Below are 20,798 nucleotides of genomic sequence, written 5' to 3' on the forward strand. Positions count from 1 at the left end.
ATTCATTTTCTTAATTCGCTGTTTTCCATAGGTATTATTCATAGACTCTTAGAGCGTATTTTAAAACATTCCTGGGACTTCTCTAGCAGTCTACTGGTTAAGATGCCACACTTCAAACCCTGGTCAGCTAAAAACAACAAAAACTCATTCCTCACAGTGATCAATTCCAATATTCTTGCCAGGTGATTATTCAGGCTTAGCTCAAGCTGTCCTAATGATAGGCTTCCCTGGTAGTTCAGTGTTAAAGCACCTGACATCAAGCCCTTAAAGAGTAGCCATGCTCTTCCTATTATTTCTGGTTTTGTTTTTTTAAGTATCAGTCTATTCCTGACTTCCTAAGATTATTTAAATTTTTGAAATGACCAGTTGTTTTCCCTTCCTAAAACTTTTCATCTCCAGTTCTTCAAACCATTTTATTTGACAGCATCTAAATCAGCATTGAGCTTCCCTGGTGGCTCAGCAGTAAAGAATCTACCTGCCAATGCAGGAGATGTGGGTTTGATCCCTGGGTCAGGAAGATCCCCTGGAGGAGAAAATGACAAGCCACTCTACTACTGCCTGGGAAATTCCATGGACAGAGTAGCATGGTGGGCTATAGCCCATGGGATTGCAAAAGAGTCGGATATGACTTAGCGACTAAACGACAGATCACCACTGGCCAACAAAACTATGATGAGGAAATATCTTTATACTGTACATGACTGATAACATGTTAGCACTAGCCATATGTGGCTACTGAGCACCCAAAATGTGACTAGTGCACTGAATAACTGAATTTTTTATTCTGTTTAGCCAGACCTAGCTAGTATCCTTGGCATTGAACAATGAGGATCTATATCAACACTTGCTTTGAAACAAGCCAGGCATACTAAATACTGTCACCCTAGAATATTATTCACAAGCATCTTAACTATTCCTTTTCAAATACAGTGATACATCTGTTAGTCTTATGCTACTTAAAATGATATAAAAACATTTAGCCTGTCGCCTAAAAAAAGCAGCTTTGAGTGGGATAGACTTTGAGCGTCCCATAAAGAAAAGAAAGCAGTACAGCCAAAGATTTAAAATTCAATTTATAAAATACAAGGGAATTCCCTGGCAGTCCAGTAGTTAGGGGAGCTTCCCTGGTGGCTCAGCAGTAAAGACTCCACCTGCAATGCAAGAGCTGTGGGTTCAATCCCTGGATCAGGAAGATCCCCTGAAGGACACAGCAACCCACTCCAGTATTCCTGCCTGGAGAATCCCATGGACAGAGGAGCCTGGCGGGCTATAATCCATGGGGTCACAGAGTTGAACATGACTAAAGTGACTTAGCATGCACAAACACCAGTGCTTTGACTGCTGAAGGTGTAGGTTTATTAATCCAGGGACCAGCAAGCCGTGTGGAAGGGCTAAATAAAAACCAAGTCGAAAACCTAATAAAAACAGATTATGTTCAAAAAAATTCCCTATCAAACTACATTTGATAAGAAATTAGAATATATTTTACTATGGATATTCTCTGGGTTACAGAATTATGGCTGATTTTTCTTTTCATCTTAATTCCTTTCTGGATATTCCCAGTTTTCTGTAATGAATATGCTTTACTTTTACAACTAGGGGAAAAAAAAAAAATATATATATATATATATATATGGCTAAAAACAAAACAAACCCTTTATAAGCTAAAATATCTAGATAAAGCTCTGACCCAAAGATACATATTTTATATGCATTCTCACTTTTATTGATTGAAAGCATGGTTCTACTCATCACAATAGAAAACCCCAATAAAATTCCTGACTTCAAAAATAAGAAACCCAAATTACTGAATCAGACCTCTTAAAAACAGCATGGTGTAATGAACTTAGTTCAAAACCCACTGATATAACTATATTGATAGTTTAGTACAAATGGTTTCCTTACTTAAACATTCCCGCAGTACTTACTCCCTAGCATACCACCATCTGTAAACATACAACAATTTACAATGGTTTCTGCAACCAAAAATGATTCTTTCTTACACCTGTCCTCTACCATATTTTTCTTAAATCATCTTCTCAATTAGTAGAAATGGGCAACATAGGCCAAAGAAACTGTTATTTTAAGCCTATTGCTACAAATTTACTTTACCAAAATTTCTGATCAGGGGCAAATTAGCAAGAACGTTCTATGATCTGCATTACAATTTAAAGAAAGTCATTTTTAGCTAAGACCTAAAGAACACTGCCCAGAGAGGAAAATAGTTTATCAGTTCTGTCACAATAAAAAAAAAAACCTATTTAAACTTTTCTTTGTTCTGTGTAGTTATTTGGCTTTAAAAAAGAAGGCTCATGTTATACTATACTTAAGGTATTAATTTATAAACCCCAGACTGTGGTACATTAGATGCCAAAAGGGTCCAGGAACTATAAAGGAGAGATACAGAACTTAATGGCACATTCTAAAGTATGCTCAGCCACCAATAAAATTCAAATCTGTATATATCAACAGCTACACAGATGTTCAAAACACCAAGTGGCTAGATTTTTAAATCAGATTAACTGAAAATTGAGCAAAAGATTCTCAACAAATTTGGGGTCAACAGAACTACAAAAAACTGGGAATTCTCAGGCAGTCCTGTGGTTAAGACTCTACGCTTTCACTGCTGAGGACCTGGGGTTGGATCCCTGGTTGAGGATCTAAGATCCCACAAGGCTGCAGCACAGCAAAAAAAAAAAATATATATATATATATATATATATAATTAGAAAAATTTTAATAAAGCACTGTGATCTGCTTTTTAAAAAGTAGGGAAAATGGCTAACAAATCTTGAACGTACAAACTGGAGAAAGGTAAAAAAATAGGAATAAAAACACCATTATCAGTAACCAAAGCAATGAAAAGAACAACTTTCTATTAACCTTTTTAAAAAATACATAGTTTTCCTTACATGATTTGTTGCTAATGATAAAGTAATTTACTTTTGGAATAAAATTTAAAGTATCTCCAGTTTCATTTTTCTGCACTTTAAAACTGAATGTCAATAACCGCTTGCTGTCTAGGTTCGAGCTCTGAGCTCAGTCTGTTATAAGACAACAGGGAGTAACAGGCAAATTATTGAGGTATTCAAGTTCAAATATGTACAAAATACTATGCTAGCTAAGCAAACACTTTACAACTATCTAATAGAGGACATCCCCTTTTTGATTCCTGGCTTAGATGGTAACCACCTGGTTTCTCAATAAAAAACAGCACAGTAAAATATAAAAACAACCATTTGTGAAGGTCTCAAAACTTTTGTGTCGATAGCCAGGGGGGGAAACCAAACACCTGAAAATATTTTACAACCTATTCAACTTTAAATAGTCATCAGAATACTTAGCTTAAAACTGTGACTAGACTAGTGAAAAAGTATACCTCCCAAATGCAGAACTAGATAATTATGTATTTTAAAACATTCACTCATTATCAGTGAATTATCCACTCTATTCTATCAAAGCAGCACTTATGGTCACCAAATAGTGTTGATGCCTACCTGATTTTGGTTACAACACAACTAGCTGTACTGTTCAACATGTAGGAACATCCATCAATCACCTAAGTATAACTGAGAACGCTCTTTGCTGCCTGGCATCAGACTCTGAATAAACTTGAAACTGAGTGAATTTAATCAATCTTGTGTATCACCATACAATAATCAAACTGAATAATTATGATGATGAATCATTTTGGAGAGAGAAGAAATAAGAGCCTATCTCCTACTCCCTCCCACTTCTACCATCTGCACACCTCCGAAATGAGTAAGATAAAATGACCCAGTCTAGACCAGGTGAAACAATGTATTAACATAATCCAACAAAAATGAAATAAAACAATCAAGAGTTTTGAGTGTTTTTTCACACTTGTAATGAACTGGAAAAATGTTTCAAATAAGTAAAACAACCATATTCTGTTTTTAAAAAAAAACCACTCCCATCATCCAGAATGCTAAAAAGCCTTTCATACTAGAGAAATTTTAATACAAAACAGTAGAAACTAGTATACCATTCATTAGAAACCTCAAAATAATTTTAATATGTCTTCAGAGGAAGCTCAAGAAGCCAAAACCTCAGAATCCACACATCTTGGCATTACCCTGAATTGCAATTAACTACCCACACATTTAATCATAATCCATTTTTCAAAGATATACAGACAAATCAATGCATCTATTTAAAAAGACTATTCTTTATAGTTAAAGACTTTACATTAACTTTTATATTCTACTCAGCAAGGTCTGTCTATACTTCAGATTAGCTCTCATGTTCCAGGAAATAAATACAAACTCATGATATGGCCTTGTGATCACTGATGGCCTGTTTATGTAATTCTACTGCACTAAATGTAATTCCATAAAAGGTGCTCTTGATTATGAAAAGAATCTAATATTCCTTGATGAAATACTATCAATCTCTTCTCCAATGGTTACAATTTTTAAAAGGTATGCAAAGAACTGAGTATCACTCCCATGAAAGACAAAAAATGTATAATTTTGTTCCAAAATTAACTTAGTCTCATGTATTCCTATTAAGTCTTTCAAGGATTCCAGACAATCTTTTCATATCTCCATTTCTGGAAAGTGAAATCTGGAAAGTGAAATCAGTATAGAAGTAATTTGGGAACTTGAAAATGGCATTCATTTTTTTCAGCAGATGCCAAATTTTTGACCGACATGGCTCCCACAATTACTTTGTTACCATCAGTCCAGTCAGTTAACAGGTTGTAGGAAAAGATTCGTTTTTGCAGACACTGCTAAGCTGTTTAAAGAGAAGAGAGAGAGATTAATTTAGTGATTATAAAATGAACAAATATTTAAAATATTTTGAACACTTTTTGTTGGATTATATCAGAGGTGTGATTACATTTTAACAAACGTGGACTCTTTAGTTAGGTCAAGGAAGTGCAGAAACATTAAGTCAATATGATAGAAACAGTAGGTCAATATGATGTGTTAGTTCAATTAATGTATGAATTCCTGTCACAATCAGAAGACAACTATTAAAAGGTACATCTTTAGTTCTTTCTGTATCATTGTGCCATAGAGGCACAATTAGAAAAAGAAAAAAGACTCCCCAAATACTAAACTGCTTTCATCCATTACAGTAAATAGAGCCAAACCTGAAAATTTCTAAACAATCCGTATTATACTCCAGAAATCTCCTTTATCCAGCTACTAATCATTCAGAACACAATTTTCTAAAAATAGTAAGACAACAATTTCATATTAATCATAACTTTTTTAATTAACAAGTAGTGAATAGGACACTTTAAGATATTGTTTACTACACACTGAAATAAACATATCTGTTGTAAATTCAGAAACCCAAACATTTACAGTAAAATGTGTTTACACATAAATATGACCAAATTTATTTAAAGTCCCTGTTAGGTCTTAAATACATGCAATACCATGTAAAAACAAGACTATGACGTTGATGCAAAAAATGACAAAATCACTATAAGTCACCAAAATTTGAAAAAAAGAGAATGAAATGGAAACTAAGAAAGACAGTTAAAACATAAGGAACCTAACAAAGCAGCTTTTAAAATAGTTGATACTAATCTCCATTTTCAAAAGTTCTTAATCAAGTATTTCCAAAAACTGCCATTTATAAAATGACATTCTAAAAATCTATACTTGGAATTTCAAAGCATCCCAATTCAGAAAGCTTTGACTGTTTCTCCCCAGCCCCCAAACTTCAAATAATGCAGGAAAATCATTGACGTTAGGAAGAAAATATTCCAAAGGAATGGTTTAATTTTTAGAAAAACGCACTTACTGCTTCCAGAACCTAAGACCCACAGCATTAACAACAATCATTTTTCCTATTTTCATCCATTGTTTTCCAATGTCATGTTAGAGATGAATAAATTCTTTGAGCCCATAACTGAAAGATCAACAAACCTGATTTTATTATGACACCATATTTTTGTCATTGGTACTGCACAAAATTATATACAAAGATATATATATATACAAAATGTTCAAGTATTAATTAAATTTCAATTCAAGGCTTCTGTTTCAAAAAGCTACATTTAACATATTCCATAAAGATAGCACAAATTAGTCATTTCAAATAATTTTTCCAACTACTTTTGGTTTATATATATTATATATTATTCAGTAGGCACTAAAAATCCATGCAGCTGCATTGTGAGGGGCTTGCTCCTGCACTTAGGTATAAGCAGGTTCATCACTCCAGGTTGTGAGTTTGGCTACTATCCATATTCATGCTCAAGTGCAGTAGATGATTTTACAAAATATGCTGTAATGCACTGGAAACCAGAGACCAAGTTAGGTCTCAGAGTGTATTATCTAGCAACAAAACATTTACAGTTGTGCAAGAACAAGATTCCATTTTCATAACCAAATAACAACAAAATAAAACATTTTATGTGTAAGATAACTTACATCTTTGGACTGCTGGAAAATACTTTTTAATTATGAACATTTTAAAATAAAAGCAGAAGCCCTGATATTACCTCTTTTTCCTCATTTCTTATACTACCTTTTAAAATAAAGCAGGAAATGTGGCCAGCAGCTGGTCCCGTCTCTTCTGCCCCAACAGCTGTATCCACTTTAGCACAAAGAAAAACAAGGATGCTAAATACGTATATACTTTATCAAACAGTGATGTTTCACAAAGAATTTCTTCATGTCCCTTACACTGAAGGACATCATGGTTCAATCTATATACAATCACACAACAGAGTACTTCAAAGGAAGACTACGTCCGAACTTTGGAAAAGTGTCAATTGTGTCATTAAGTAGCCAGAATCACTCAATTTTAAAACTCATTTTTAAACAGGACAAATACCTTTGAAATATGGAGAGTAAGATTCTTTGTGAAGCCTCACTTTACACGTTTTCATTCACATTTCATAACCTTCAATATCTAATCATACATAAATTTAACCTAAAAATTTAATACAACAAAAATAAAGGTGTTCAACAATTTATTCATACTCAATGATAGGGTAATCACTGTGCTGGTCCTCAAAGAAACATTTCATTAACCATTCTTATTCCTCCTTCAAGTAACTAACACAGGAGTCTGGTATGCATGTTAATTTTCAACTTCTCTAATGTTGAGATATAAAAATCTATTAATCTGAATAGACTGTATGTCTAGATCTATTAAAACTAAAAGGCATTCTTATATTTAAGATTTCTGTCATCTCCAGCAAAGTAACTATCCCATTTGTGCATGCCCCAAGTACTTATTGTCAACCTCTGAAAAGTTGCTCTAAAATTGGAATTCCAATTTGCACCTTGTACAACTCGGAACTTCCATTCAACTTCACCTGTGTCACTGTCTCCAAACTGTATCTCTATTAGCAGCTTTCAGTGTACAGTTGGAACCGATGTCATCCAAGGCCATGTCCACACTGGGGACAGAAGAGCTAGGTACACGCAAGTCTGAACAAGGGGACACATTAACAGCTATTTCAACCAGAAGAAGCATCTTGAGTACATTATTGACCAGCACAAGTCTGTTTCCAGGGTGGACAGGGCCCAAATTAGATTCCCCTCCCAACTTCCGAAAAAGAAAACAACAAACAAACAAACAAAAAAAAATCACACACACGCACAAATTGAGATGTTGCCCATTAAAGTAGACTAAGCAGCAGAGCATGAGCGTTACGTGAAGAGATGGGTCCTTACCAGGTGGTGAGGCGGGAACGACTGTTCTGTAACCCCTACAACGGAGCCTGGCAGGAAGGAAATCACCTAAAAAAGAAACTGTCAGAGAGATTTAATAGTCACATGTTATCATTAGGAGTTGGTTACAGTGTCACATTCATGCTTTTAGCTAAACACTTAAAGATTCAATATTACTTTTTTTTTTCCTCCTCTGAAATGTGTCCAGTGACGATGTCCCACTAAGGTGTTTTACATGATGTAAGGGAGTTGAAAGGGGATAAACGCGGATAAAGAGCAGATTACTTGACCCTACATTTTAAGAGAAGACGACGCCTTCCGGGCGCACGCCGAGCAGAACTCCACCGACACCTTATCCTTGTCCACATGCAGACACACTCCTCCCGCCGAGTCGTCCTGGTCTTCCAGCGGGTCCGGCTGCTGCTTCCCCACGGGCAGAGCGTAGTCGTGGTCCCCGGCGGGCGAGTCCCTGAAGAGCGAGGTGGTCAGCCGCAGTCCCACGCCGCTCAGCCGGCTCAGCAGGCGAGCCAGTCCGGTCTCGTTGGCTAAGACGGCCCGAAGGTAGCGACTCTCCTCCTGCAGTGCCTGCACGCGCTTGCCCAGCTCCCGGTTCTCGGCCCGCAGCTCCTGGTTCTCGGCGGCCAGCCCCCGCACTCGGCTCTCCAGCCCCATCACGTATTCCTTCTTCTTCAGCCGGTTGAGGCGGGCAGCCGCCGCCGCCGCCTTCCGGGGACTCTTTGTCGCCGCCTGGTTGCTGTCGTTGCCGCCGCCGCTGCCTCCGCCGCCTCCGCCGCCGCCGCCTCCCGGGGACTTTCTCCGCCTCTTTTCGCCGCCGCCACTGTCACTGCCGCTGCTGCAAGCTCCGATGCCGTTTAACAGCCTCTGCAGCAGGTCCGAAAAGCGCTGCATCTCGGCAGCCGCGGCCTCGTCGTCGTCGTCGCCTCTCCACAGGCCACCGCTCTCCGAGCCTCCGCCGGACGAGGAGAGGGGCCCCGGCGAGCTGAGCCCGGGCTCCAGGTGCCAGTCCGGCTGCCGGGGGTCCAGCAGGTCCGCCAGTTCCAGGCCGGACAGAAAGTCCATGTCCTCCGTCTCCTCCCCGGGGACGCTGGCCATCGCCTCCTCCTCCATCTCCTCAGGCGAGGGCGCGCGCGCGGCCACGCCGCCGCGGCCCCCCCTCCCGGCCTCCGACTCGCCCTCGTCGCCGCACGGCTGTCTGCGGCCGGGAGATCCGGCCGCCGCCGTCCCCTCGTCCTCCGCCGCCCCGGTCAGGTCCGGGGGCAGCAAGCAGGTCGCGACGGGCGCCGGGCTCTCACTACGCGTCGGGGAGTCGCTGCCCGAGGCCGCCAGCAGTTTAGTCAGGCTATGCCTCATGGGGCCCGGCGGCGGGCCCACGTAGGCCCCGGGCCCTCAGACCGGGCCTCGCGGGTCCTAGGGACCCAGAGCGGGTAGCCGGGGAGCAGGCCAGAACGAAAGGGTTAGCTCCGCGTCGCCTCCGGCCCCCGCTTGGCTGGTCGACCCCCCGCGCCGGGGCGGGGGGCTGGGAAAGGAGATGGAAGCAGCAAGGCCCAACGATGACTCGACCGCGCCACCCAGACAACGGCCTGGCCGGAAGTCAGTCGATCTCGCTCCAGCCCCTCCCACCGCATTTCGCGCTTCACCGGGCTCTAGTATCGCGAGACTTCGGTAGACCAGGCGTAATTCCAGACCTCCAGTGATGTCATAGTAACAGCGGCAAAAATAACAACAAACCAGGGATTTATTGGAACGGTGGTCTGCCCTATCGGCCCTCGCTTCTCTATCCTCTGTATTCCAGCTTCCACCTGCAGTGAAGCAAGTCTCGCTCAAAACTGATCGATACCACATTTATGAATAATCAAAGTTATCCTGGAATTTAAGACTGCTGATCAAATCCTTTTTGAAATTGCCCGGCTCCCTTACGCTATAGTACAAGATGGTTTCATTCAAACACTTAAATACTACTAGAAGAAAAAAGAGATAAGTCATTCATATGTAATTTTTCAAAATCGTTTAAAAAATTTACAAATATACAGAATATGTGAAAGAGTATTCTAATTCAACAATACAACCCAATACTCAGACTCAACAATTAACCGTTTGCCATATACACTTTATCTGTATATAAATGTTTGTAAAACTTTTTTTTTTTTTTTTGCTGAATTATCCCAAAGTTTGAGACAAAACACACCACCTCAACATGCTTCCGTGTGCATCTTTAAAAATAACATTCTCTTTCATAATCGTAATACTATTATCAGGTCTGGAGAAAATTAACAATCTTGTTAATAGTACCTATTACTCATATCTCATTCAAAATTCATTCAGTTTTCTTCAAAAATAATCTTTTGTAGCAGATGCGTTCTTTTGAGCCAGGATCCAATCGCAAACCACTTCTTGCATTTGTTATGTTCCCCTGCCCCCCATTTGTCAAACTAGAACACCCCCTTTCACATTGGCTTTTTGAAAAAAACAAGGTCACTTGTTTTGAAAAATGTACCACAATTTGGATTTGTCTGTTTCCTCGTGATGGTGTTTATATTGTTCCTTAAAACCCACAAGGATTTCAGGTTTGAAGCAGTTCACAAATACACTAGAAAACAATGAAATAACTCACATTTTTACAAAGCAAGGTCAGTGAAAATACAGATGAAAAAGATAAGGAGTTCTAAAAGGAGGAAAGGTTTGTTTCAGAATTGGATGGACATTCTTACAGTTACTTAAGTTGAGCTAACAGTAGACTAAGCTTCCTGGTAACCCAAACAAACAAACGTTCCTTCATTTGCTTATGAGTAAAGTATACATGAATTCCTTAACTGCTTTTCCTGTTCTCACGTCTTAAAGAAACTTTTCAGTGGGATACTGAATAAAGTAGCAGATAACCTCACCAATAGCTTCCTTTATTTGGCTGTTTCTTAGAAGGATTGAAAGCAAGTTCCAGGAAATTTGGACACTGATAGGTCCCAAACACAGGGTAGGCTTTGATAATTATTTGTTGAATGAATGAAGGTCTCCAACTTTTAACTGAAGGCACTGCACTAAAACTCAACTAAATGAAAACGATTCTGCAAGGGACACAAATAAGCATGACCTATGGTATCTAGACATGAGTTTGAGCAAGCTCCATGAGTTGTTGATGGACAAAGAAGCCTGGTGTGCTGCAGTCCATGGGGTCACAAAGAGGCAGAAATGACTGAGCGACTGAACTGACTGATGGTATCTAGAAGAAAAAATGAGTGGCCTCCAGGTAACTCCTTAACCTTCTCATTAGGAAAAGAAATGAAAGAGAAAATGAAGTCACTCAGTCGTGTCTGACTCTTTGCAACCCCATGAACTGTAGCCCACCAGGCTCCTCTGTCCATGGGATTCTCCAGGCAAGAATACTGGAGTGGGTTGCCATTTCCTTCTCCAGGGGATCTTCCCGCCCCAGGGATCGACGCAGGTCTCTGGCATTGCAGGCAGATGCTTTACCCTCTGAGCCATCAGGGAAGCCCCAATAGGAAAGGTTTTGCAAAAGTAGGACAGCAAACAGTTCGAGATGATAAATTTTCTGGCATACTTTGATTTAACAGGTGTTTTGTGTGGCTGGTCATCCAATCGAACTGTATTTTCTCCTAAGGCAAAATCAAGACCATGAATTGATTTATCATTTTTTCCCTAAATTACAAGATTTTGGTTTAAATATACATGGTTTTGGATAAGGAAATGGCAACCCACTCCAGTACTCTTGCCTGGAAAGTCCCATGGACAGAGGAGCTTGGTAGGCTGCAGTCCATGGGGTCACTAGGAGTCGGACGCGACTGAGCGACTTCACTTTTTCTTTTTACTTTATGCATTGGAGAAGGAAATGGCAACCTACTCCAGTGTTCTTGCCTGGAGAATCCCAGGGACGGGGGAGCCTGGTGGGCTGCCGTCTCTGGGGTCGCACAGAGTTGGACACGACTGAAGCAACTTAGCAGCATACATGGTTTAAGACCCTCTATATTGAATTAAGAGAAAAGTAAAAAACTGAGAGAGGTGAATTTTTACAAGTGTAGCCTCAGAAGACAAAAAAGCAGCTGAAGCAGAAACGACCTTCCCTCCCTTTCATCATTCCTCTCCTCTCATTCTCTCCTTCTTCACAGTTGGTTTTTTTTTTCTTTTCTGGTTATAATGATCATTGTAAAAGATTCAGATAGTGCAGAAATATACAACTAAGTAGAATATTACCCATAATCTAACTACCCCAAAATGAATTATTAGAATTTTGATGTTTAATATAAAGAGTTTTTCTATGTATGGACATATGATATAAATTGTTTTATTTCCCTGAACTCTAATGTTTTGATGTGAACATTTTGTGGACATATTTTATACTACCAAATATATATTTGCATGCTTATTTTTGTTGACTGTCTAGAATTCCATTTCAGGAACTTTCCAACTTTCAATCAACCTCACTGATAGCACTTAGGTTGTATTGGATTTTTCACTGTTATATATCACACTAAAATGTTGCACAAACATCTTTGTTCACTTATCCTATGATTTTCTTAGGACAAATTATTGGAAGTAGAATATTTGTCTACAATTTTTATACATAGACTCTTATTACTTATGGGAAGGTATCTGTCACCAAGGGTTTTGACAGTATTTAATTCCTATGCACTCATCAAAATGGATTTGTTCTTTTTAAAATGTGCTAAAAATAAAAAGGGGCATCTTTTTGTGTGAATGTGCATTTCTTTAATTATTAGCTTGAATGTTTTTCACATTACCAACTGATTTCTAATGTGAATAGTCTTTTTACCACCTAAGTCCATTTTTCTTTGAAGTGAGAGATTTTCGTCAAGAAAGATATTTGTCGTTTTCCTTCTTAATTTATATGAACCCCTTGCATTATAAGAAAAACATCCCTTTGTCTCATATATGTTCCAGTTTTTCCTCTAGTTGATCATTTATTGGGGGGGGGGGCTAAAACTACTTGTTTTACTATAATTTCTAAATAGTCTATCAAACTTTTCTTCATGATTTCTGGCTTTGATGTTTAGCTGAAAAAGCCTTTATTAAACTAAATAATATTTACTTATGTATTTTAGAGCTCCTTTAATTTCTTCCATTTATAAATTACTGAGCTTTTTAACAATATGAGTGATTATTTCACTTATTAAATAAGATCCAATTGGAATTTATTCTAGTATAAAATGTGACATAAGAATATAATTTTTCAAAAAGTTATCTGCCACAATACAGTTTATTGAAGAATCCATACTTGTACCCACTGATGTCCTAACATTTGTGCCATATATTAAATTCTTATATATAGTTGGATCTATTTCTGGTGGTTTTCTTCTATTTAATTGATTAGTGTATCCATTCTGGAAGCAAAATCAGTATATTTTTATTGCAGTTTTATATTTGAATATGTCATAGGACAAGACTTTTTAGTCTTTCTCAGAATTTTAAATCTGTATTTGAATATTTATTCCTCCAGATAACTTTATAAAATTTTCCAAGTTAAAAAAAAAAAAGCTGTAATTTTCATGGAAATTGAATTAACTTTATTAATTTATTTTCCTCAGTTACTTTATGCATGTTTTTGGGCTACTGGACTAGATTATTTCTTCTTTTATGCTTTCTAAATGGTTATTGTTGCTCCATTGGAAAGCTACTGATGTTTTTGTTAAATTTTTAACTGACTCACTCACTGAATTTTCATTTTTTCCAGTTTCCATCAATGTAGTTCAGTTACAAGGACCTACAAGGCAAGGATCATTTTAATAACTGTAATATAATAGTAGTAACAATAGCTGCTAGTTAGGAGCCCTTATCAATTACTGGGCATATATAGGACTTTACACATATTATTTCCTTAAACATGATAATAGATTTGGGAGGCCTCCCCAAATGTACCAGGGAATCACTGTAGGCTCTCAAGTTGTACTGTTTAGTTTCTCCCTAGAAATGATACATTTTGAAAAGTCTATCTCCAGACCATTTTCTACCAGATTCTTTCCAGTTCAGTTTTATTCATCTTTGATGCTTCATGTGGCAGAGCAAATATGTATAATGAAGACTGAGTTTATCTAGATTCAATGGCTGAACTTTCTTAAGTCTTTATTTTTAGTTTATTCATTCAAATTTCCCTGGTAAACAGTTATACATCTTATTATATATAATGACAATTTTACTTCCTTCTTTGCAATACTTGTTTTATTATCTTGACTTATAATTAAATAGCATTTCCAGAGTGATGCTAAATAATGCTGTGAATAATCAGTTTCCTTGCCTTATTCCTGAACTTCACAGGAATGCCTCTAGAGTCTAGCTACTGATTTGAAATGGGTATCTTTATTAGGTTAAGCCCAGTTGCAGGAAACAGAAACCACTTCAGCTATTTTAAGCAGGAAAAGCTGTAATACAGAGAAGATACAAAGTAATTGGAAGGACTAGAAGAGTGGGCATTAGGCCAGGTGATCAAGAATGCCTCTCAGTGCAATGTGGCCTAACAGGCCTGCTAGGGTGCTGTTATCTCTGCCCAGGTTGGGATAGTTGTAGATACAAAGCTGGAACGTTGCTTCAAGAGCACTGCTTCCAGGACTCTCAACCCCATTTATTAATTATGTACTGCTGCCTAAAAAGTTACCCAAAACCTAAAACAAACAAACAAAACAATAAATAAGTGCTTATTGTTGTGGCTTAAACTAATAATGAACATTTCTTATCTCTAGCAGTTTCTGTTGGTCAGAAATTTGTAAGTGCCTCACTTTGAAACTCATGGAACTCAGCCAGATTTTGACTGGGCTGGAGTCATCTGAAGGCTTGGCTGAAACTAGAGCACCTATTTGTAAGGTGGCTGACAGGTTACTCCTGGGGTTCCTTCTCCCTGTGGGCCTATCCACAGGTTGTGTGAGTGTCTGCACTGCCATGTAGCTGGCATCCCCCAGAGTGGACAATCCAAGACACCAAGGAAGCATCAGCAAATATCTTATGACCTAGCCTCAGAAATCACAATCCCTTCTGTAGTATTCTATCAGTCATATGAGTCAGACCTTACTCACTATGGAAGGATATGAACACACAGAGACAAGAATCATTAGGTACCATCTTGGGGGCTGACTACCATATCTCATAAAACTAGTGAATGGACAGCCACACGTACAAGAAAAAGATTAGAACATTCTCTAACATCATACACAAAAATAAATTCAAAATGAACTTAAAGACTTAAATGTAAGAACATAATACTCCTAGATGAGAATACTGGCAGAACATTCATTGATACAAATAGTAGCAAGCTTTTTTGGATCTTTCTCCTAAGGCAAAAGAAGTAAAAGCAAAAATAAACAAATGGGACCTAATTAAACCTAAAAAGTTTTGCACAGCAAGGGAAACAACGAACAAAATGAAAAAACAATCTACTGAACTGGAGAAAATATTTGCAATGATATGACCAACAAGCAGAGAAGGCAATGGCACCCCACTCCAGTATTCTTGCCTGCAAAATCCCATGGATGGAGGAGCCTGGTGGGCTGCAGTCCATGGGGTCACTAGGAGTCGGACACGACTGAGTGACTTCACTTTCACTTTTCACTTTCATGCATTGGATAAGGAAATGGCAACCCACTCCAGTGTTCTTGCCTGGAGAGTCCCAGGGACGGGGGAGCCTGGTGGGCTGCCGCCTCTGGGGTCGCACAGAGTGGGACACAACTAAAGCGACTGAGCAGCAGCAGCAGCAGCATGACCAACAAGGGATTAATATCAAAATATATAAACAGTTCACACAACTTGATATCAAAAAAACAACTGATTATAAAATTGGGAGAAGACCTGAATAGACTTTTTTTTAGAGAAGACATACAGTTGGCCAAGAGGCACATGAAAAGATGCCCAACAGTGCTAATCACTAGAGAAATGCAAATCAACCATAATGAGGTATCACCGCACACATGTCAGAAGGGCCATCATCAAAAAGTCTATACATAACAAATGTTGGTAAGGATTGGAGAAAACAGAACCCTTGTATGCTATTGGTGGAAATGTAATTGGCAAGTCATTATGGAAAAAGAGTATGGAGCATCCTCAAAAAAACACAAAAATACAACTATCACGTGACCCAGCTTCTGGGTATATATCAAAAAGAAAAAAAGGATGAAAGAAAGAAAGGGAGGTAAAGAAAGACGCAAGGGAGGCAGAGGAGGGAAGGGAGGGAGGGAGGAAACACTAATTTGAAAAGATACATGCACCCCATTGTTCACAGTAGCATTATGTACAACAGGCAAGATATGGAAGCAACCCAAGTGTTCATCAACATATGAATGGATATGTATATAATGGAATATCACTCAGCAATAAAAAGAGTGAAATTCTGCCATTTGCAACAAAGTGGATAGACCTAGAGAGTACTGTGCTTAGTGAAATAAGTTAGAGAAAGAAAAATACTGTATGTTATCACTTATATGTGGGATCTAAAAAAATAAAACAAACAAATGCATATAACACAGCAGAAACAGACTTACAGATATAGAAACCAAGCTAGTGGTTACTAGTAGGGAGAGAGACGGGGAGTGGGGAAAGGTAGGGGTATGGGATTAAGAGACACAAACTATTATGTATAAAATAGATACGCACAAAGGATATACTGTACAACACAGGGAATTGCAGTCATTGTTTTGTAGTAACTTTAAATGGAGTATAATCTATAAAAATATTGAATCATGATTTACAACTAAAACTAATACAATATTGTAAATCACCTATACTTGATAGATGATAGATAAAACTAGTGAATGAATACTACGATGAAAACTCAACATCTCCAAGAATGTGCTTGGGAACAACAGCAGCCAAAGCAGGGGGAAAAGATGCCTGCCACATTTGTATCTACCAAATATAACTGCAGAGGAGTCTGAAAATACAATTTTGGGGTGTGTGTTTCTTTTGTTTTAGCTTTTCCATTTGCACAATACAGAAAAGCACATTAAAAACAAATTAAAAGAGGGATTGAAATGGATGATGAGCACCAATCTATTAAATCCTCCACAAAGATCATGGCTTTATACCTCATCACCAATACATACATCTATTGGATTTTTCTATAATGGGAGTTGGAGCAGAGATGGTAGGTAATGCAGCAGAATCAGGGCTGAGGTTTCGCTGAATGGATACAGCAGAAGGATGAGTGCTACAGAGGCCAGAGTGTTTATTTTAATATAATTTGTCTGTGCTCCCGTGAAGTATAATCCATAAAAGTCAGGAACTATAACCATGCGAGTATTTTTACGATTGGATGAAAACTGAAGACTCAAAAGGTTGGCATTGTCTAGGGTACTGTATTAGCAAAATGTGGTTCAGATGGTAAAGCACCTGCCTGCAATGCAGGAGACCCAGGTTCGATCCCTGGGTTGGGAAGACCCCTGGAGAAGGAAATGGCAACCCACTCCAGTATCCTTGCTGGAGAATCCCATGGACGGAGGAGCCTGGTAGGCTACAGTCCACGAGGTCACAAAGAGTCGGACACGACTGAGCGACTTCACTTTCACTTTCTTTCAGGGTACTGTAGGATTATGTTTACAAGCAATATATACTTGCATGGATTATAAGCTGTTCTCTGTGTTCTGGCTGTATTTCCATTCCTTTCATCTGAAAAATGCATTTGTGAATGCAAATTAATGAGCTACGGTATTGTGGACTAATCTGGGATCTGATTTATTTTATTTAAAAATGACCACCATTTGTAACCAATTAAAATAGTAAGAACTTACCATGCTGCTGCTGCTGCTAAGTCGCTTCAGTCGTGTGCAACTCTTGGCGACCCCTGGACTGCAGCCCACCAGGCTCCTCCATCCATGGGACTTTCCAGGCAAGAGTACTGGAGTGTTATTGCCTTCTCCGAAGAACTTACCATGCCTCCCAACTAATCAAGCCACACAGCTGCTGCCCATGAAGGTGAGATTTGCTGCTCTGGAGAGGAAGGGACAACCGGTGGAGAACTTTGGGCATTGGAGACTTGCAGGATTTTCCTGTTCTGATGAGAAGGACTCCACTTCTCAGATGGGAAATTGTCTTATCTCTCATCCCAGGAATCTCAGAGTCAGAACTTGGCAAAGTTGCTCTTGCATCCCATTACCAGTTTCAAATCATTTCTCTTCCTCCTTCCTTCACAAATCTCAGCTCTTCATTAACTTTCTTTTAATACTGAAAATCTGCAATCATACACAGAGCTAGAGAAAACAGTACCCTGAATCCCTTATATACTCCTCCAAATTTAAGACGTATCCAAATTTTGCCACATGTGCTTCATCCCTCTGCCTTTTTTTTTTTTTTGGCTGAAATATTTTAAAGTGAAAATCCTGATGTAGGGCTTCCCAGTTGGTCTATTGGCTAAGAATCAGCCTGCCAGTGCAGGGGATACTGACTACAGATGGCTTTATTAAATAAGGATCCAAACAATTCTATACATTTCCTATTATCTCTGAAGCCTCTTTTAATCTAAGACAGCATCCCTCCACCCCTTTTCACCAATGCCATCTAATTTTCTGAAGAAGCCAAGTGAGCTGTCCTGTTGAGTGTCCCATTATTCTATATTTGTCTGTTTTCTTTCCTGCGTTGTTTGACTTTTCCCTCAACCCTGTATTTCCTATAAGCGGGAAATTAGTTCTTAGGGTTTATTTAGCTTAAGGTTCAACAGTTTTGGCCAGAATACTTGTTAGAAGTGCTGTTTCTCATGGCACATCACCTCTGTGTGTGTGTGTGTGTGTGTGTGTGTGTGTGTGTGTGTGTATGCATGCACGCGCACACATGCACATGCTCAGTTGTGTCTCTTTCCAACCCTATGGACTGTAGCCTGCCAAACTCCTCTGTCCATGGGAATCTCCAGGCAAGAGTACTGGCACAGGTTGCCATTTCCTACTCCAGGGGATCTTCCGTGCATACCCAGGGATTGAATCCACATTTCTTGTGTCTCCTGGATTGGCAGGTGGATCCTTTACCACTAGCATCAACTAGAAGGCCTACAAGGTCTAGCTTCCCGTCTTTAGTGATGCTAAGATTGATCAATGTTTTCAAATGGTGACAGTAAAATTCTCCATTAACCTTTCTCCTGATGGCTTCATCTAGTGATGATCAGTGCCTGAATAAATTATTTCACTACATTTTTTGCTGGGATTCTTCTACCATATGGGATTCTTCTGTGAAAAACGACTTTATCTCATCATAAATGGGCCATTTTGTCACCCTGAAATATAGGATGAGTTAAAGTAGGATAAATGCTCAGTCAGTAAAAATTTTAGCTCTCCGATTTCCTCTTCACCCAGTAAGATCTTATTTAAGTAACGAGATTTGAAACCAGGCAGTCTGATACCAATGTACCCCTTCACTCACTGCACTTAGCTAGTTTGCTGATCATAGATTTCGGATTCTAAAGGGCCTAGTGAAAGGATGTGAATGCGGACAGGGCACGGGGAGGCTTAAGCCAGATTATGAAGACTCAGATTTCTAACAGGAGTAGGTGAATATGGATGTGTGTATAACTGGATTAATCTCACCAGTCTCTTGTTAGAGTCTACTGAGTGCTTATTCTACAGCCCTGGATGGTGTGGTTATTGTGAAAGCAATTTTCTTAAAGAACAGGAAGTCCTATGAAGGATTCTGAACTATTTTTATGTTTTCCTTATCTCTACTCTTTGACAATTCTTACACATGCTACCCAGGTAGCTCAGTGGGTAAGGAATCCATGTGCAATGCAGGAGACGCAGGTTCAAACCCTGGATTGGGAAGATTCCCCTGGAGGAGGGCAGGACAACCTACTCCAGTGTTCTTGCCCAGAGAATCCCATGGACAGAGGAGCCTGGAGGGCTACAGTCTGTGGGGTCGCAAAGAGTCAGACCCAAGTGAAGTGACTGAGCTCTCACATACACAAAATTGCTCTAACTTAAAGCACATTAAAACTTTAACTTAAATGCCACTTCTAGGAAAAGCTGTTTCTTACCTCTTCTACCTTAAGAAACCCTGCTATGCACTCTCATGTCATCCCATCCTTCAGCATTTTCTTCTTACCTACTAGGATGCAGATTCAGTGAGATCGGGCCTCCTTGTTGCTCATGTTGTACCTAGCACTTAACACAGTGCCTAGCCAATAACAGGCTCTCGGTAAATATTTGTGACATAAATGAGATATATTAAATCAGTTATTAAAGTTGGAGGATCAGAATGGCTTGGCCTGCTCTTCCTCTACCATCTTTCTTCATCTGTTAGAGTAAAACAAAAAACCAACACCCAAAGCCTAAAAACTTGAAGATACGAGAAAACAGGCTTTCCAAAATCTAAAATTTAGGTCTCATACAGACATGTGAAAATCCATGAGAAAAGTTAATATAGTTAAATCTTTAAATTTAGGAGAGAAATAGAAATCATTAGGAGGTACTCCTTACGGTAGAAAAAGATACTGTCATTAGCCATGTGTGGCTGAACATTCATGAGAGCAGCAGCTTCCAGATGAAGAGCCTGACCCGGATCTGTCAAGCCGTATTTGGCTCCATATAAAATGTCTTGTCTATGCAGTTCTTGGGGAAGGAAAAATCTGTAGGCTTTTTGAGTCATCTACACAGAAATACAGCTTACTAGGAAATAATTATGTGGAAGATACTTCCTTGTTTTTAATTTTACTACATACATGTTGTACTTGCATGTTGCATAGCTTGTGGGATCTTAGTTCCTGACCAGGGATTGAACCCAGGCTCTCAGCAGTGACAGCACAGAGTTCTAACTACTGGACCATCAGGGAATTTCCAATTTTACTATATTTTTGAAGAGGTGATATAGTCACATGGTGGGGCTTCCCAGGTGGTGCTAGTGGTGAAGAACCTACCTGCCATAAGAGACATGGGTTTGATCTCTGGGTCGGGAAGATCTCCTAGAGGGAGCATGGCAACCCACTCTAGTATTCTTGCCTGGAGAATCCCATGGACAGAGGAGCCTGACAGGCTACTGTCCACAGGGTCGCAAAGAGTCAGACATGATGGAAGAGACTTAGCACGCACAGTCACAGGATTCAAGAGTCAAATGATATAAAATGGGATAAGTTGAGAAGTTTCTTTCACATCTTATCCCTACCCATCCTTGTCCCCACATTCCTCTATA

General features: G+C 39.2%; 1 protein-coding gene across 3 annotated transcripts; it reads right to left on the minus strand.

Moving 5' to 3' along the window:
- Positions 1–3,851: 3,851 nt before the first annotated feature.
- Positions 3,852–9,272, minus strand: CREBZF (CREB/ATF bZIP transcription factor). 3 transcript variants are annotated; one of them, XM_027531495.1, is made up of 4 exons: positions 7,960–9,268; positions 7,668–7,745; positions 6,511–6,579; positions 3,852–4,758 (listed from the first exon to the last, which is right to left on the minus strand). In XM_027531495.1, exons 1-2 carry the CDS (start codon positions 9,033–9,035, stop codon positions 7,730–7,732), a joined length of 1,092 nt encoding a protein of 363 aa, XP_027387296.1. In that variant the 5' UTR covers positions 9,036–9,268; the 3' UTR covers positions 3,852–4,758; positions 6,511–6,579; positions 7,668–7,729. The 3 variants fall into 3 exon arrangements, with proteins under 3 accessions (XP_027387296.1, XP_027387295.1, XP_027387297.1); XM_027531494.1 differs by having other exon boundaries at positions 3,852–6,579; XM_027531496.1 differs by having other exon boundaries at positions 3,852–6,579; positions 7,668–9,272.
- Positions 9,273–20,798: the final 11,526 nt, after the last annotated feature.

The sequence above is a fragment of the Bos indicus x Bos taurus genome, chromosome 29 (genome assembly GCF_003369695.1).
Source record: "Bos indicus x Bos taurus breed Angus x Brahman F1 hybrid chromosome 29, Bos_hybrid_MaternalHap_v2.0, whole genome shotgun sequence".
Lineage (NCBI taxonomy): Eukaryota > Metazoa > Chordata > Mammalia > Artiodactyla > Bovidae > Bos > Bos indicus x Bos taurus.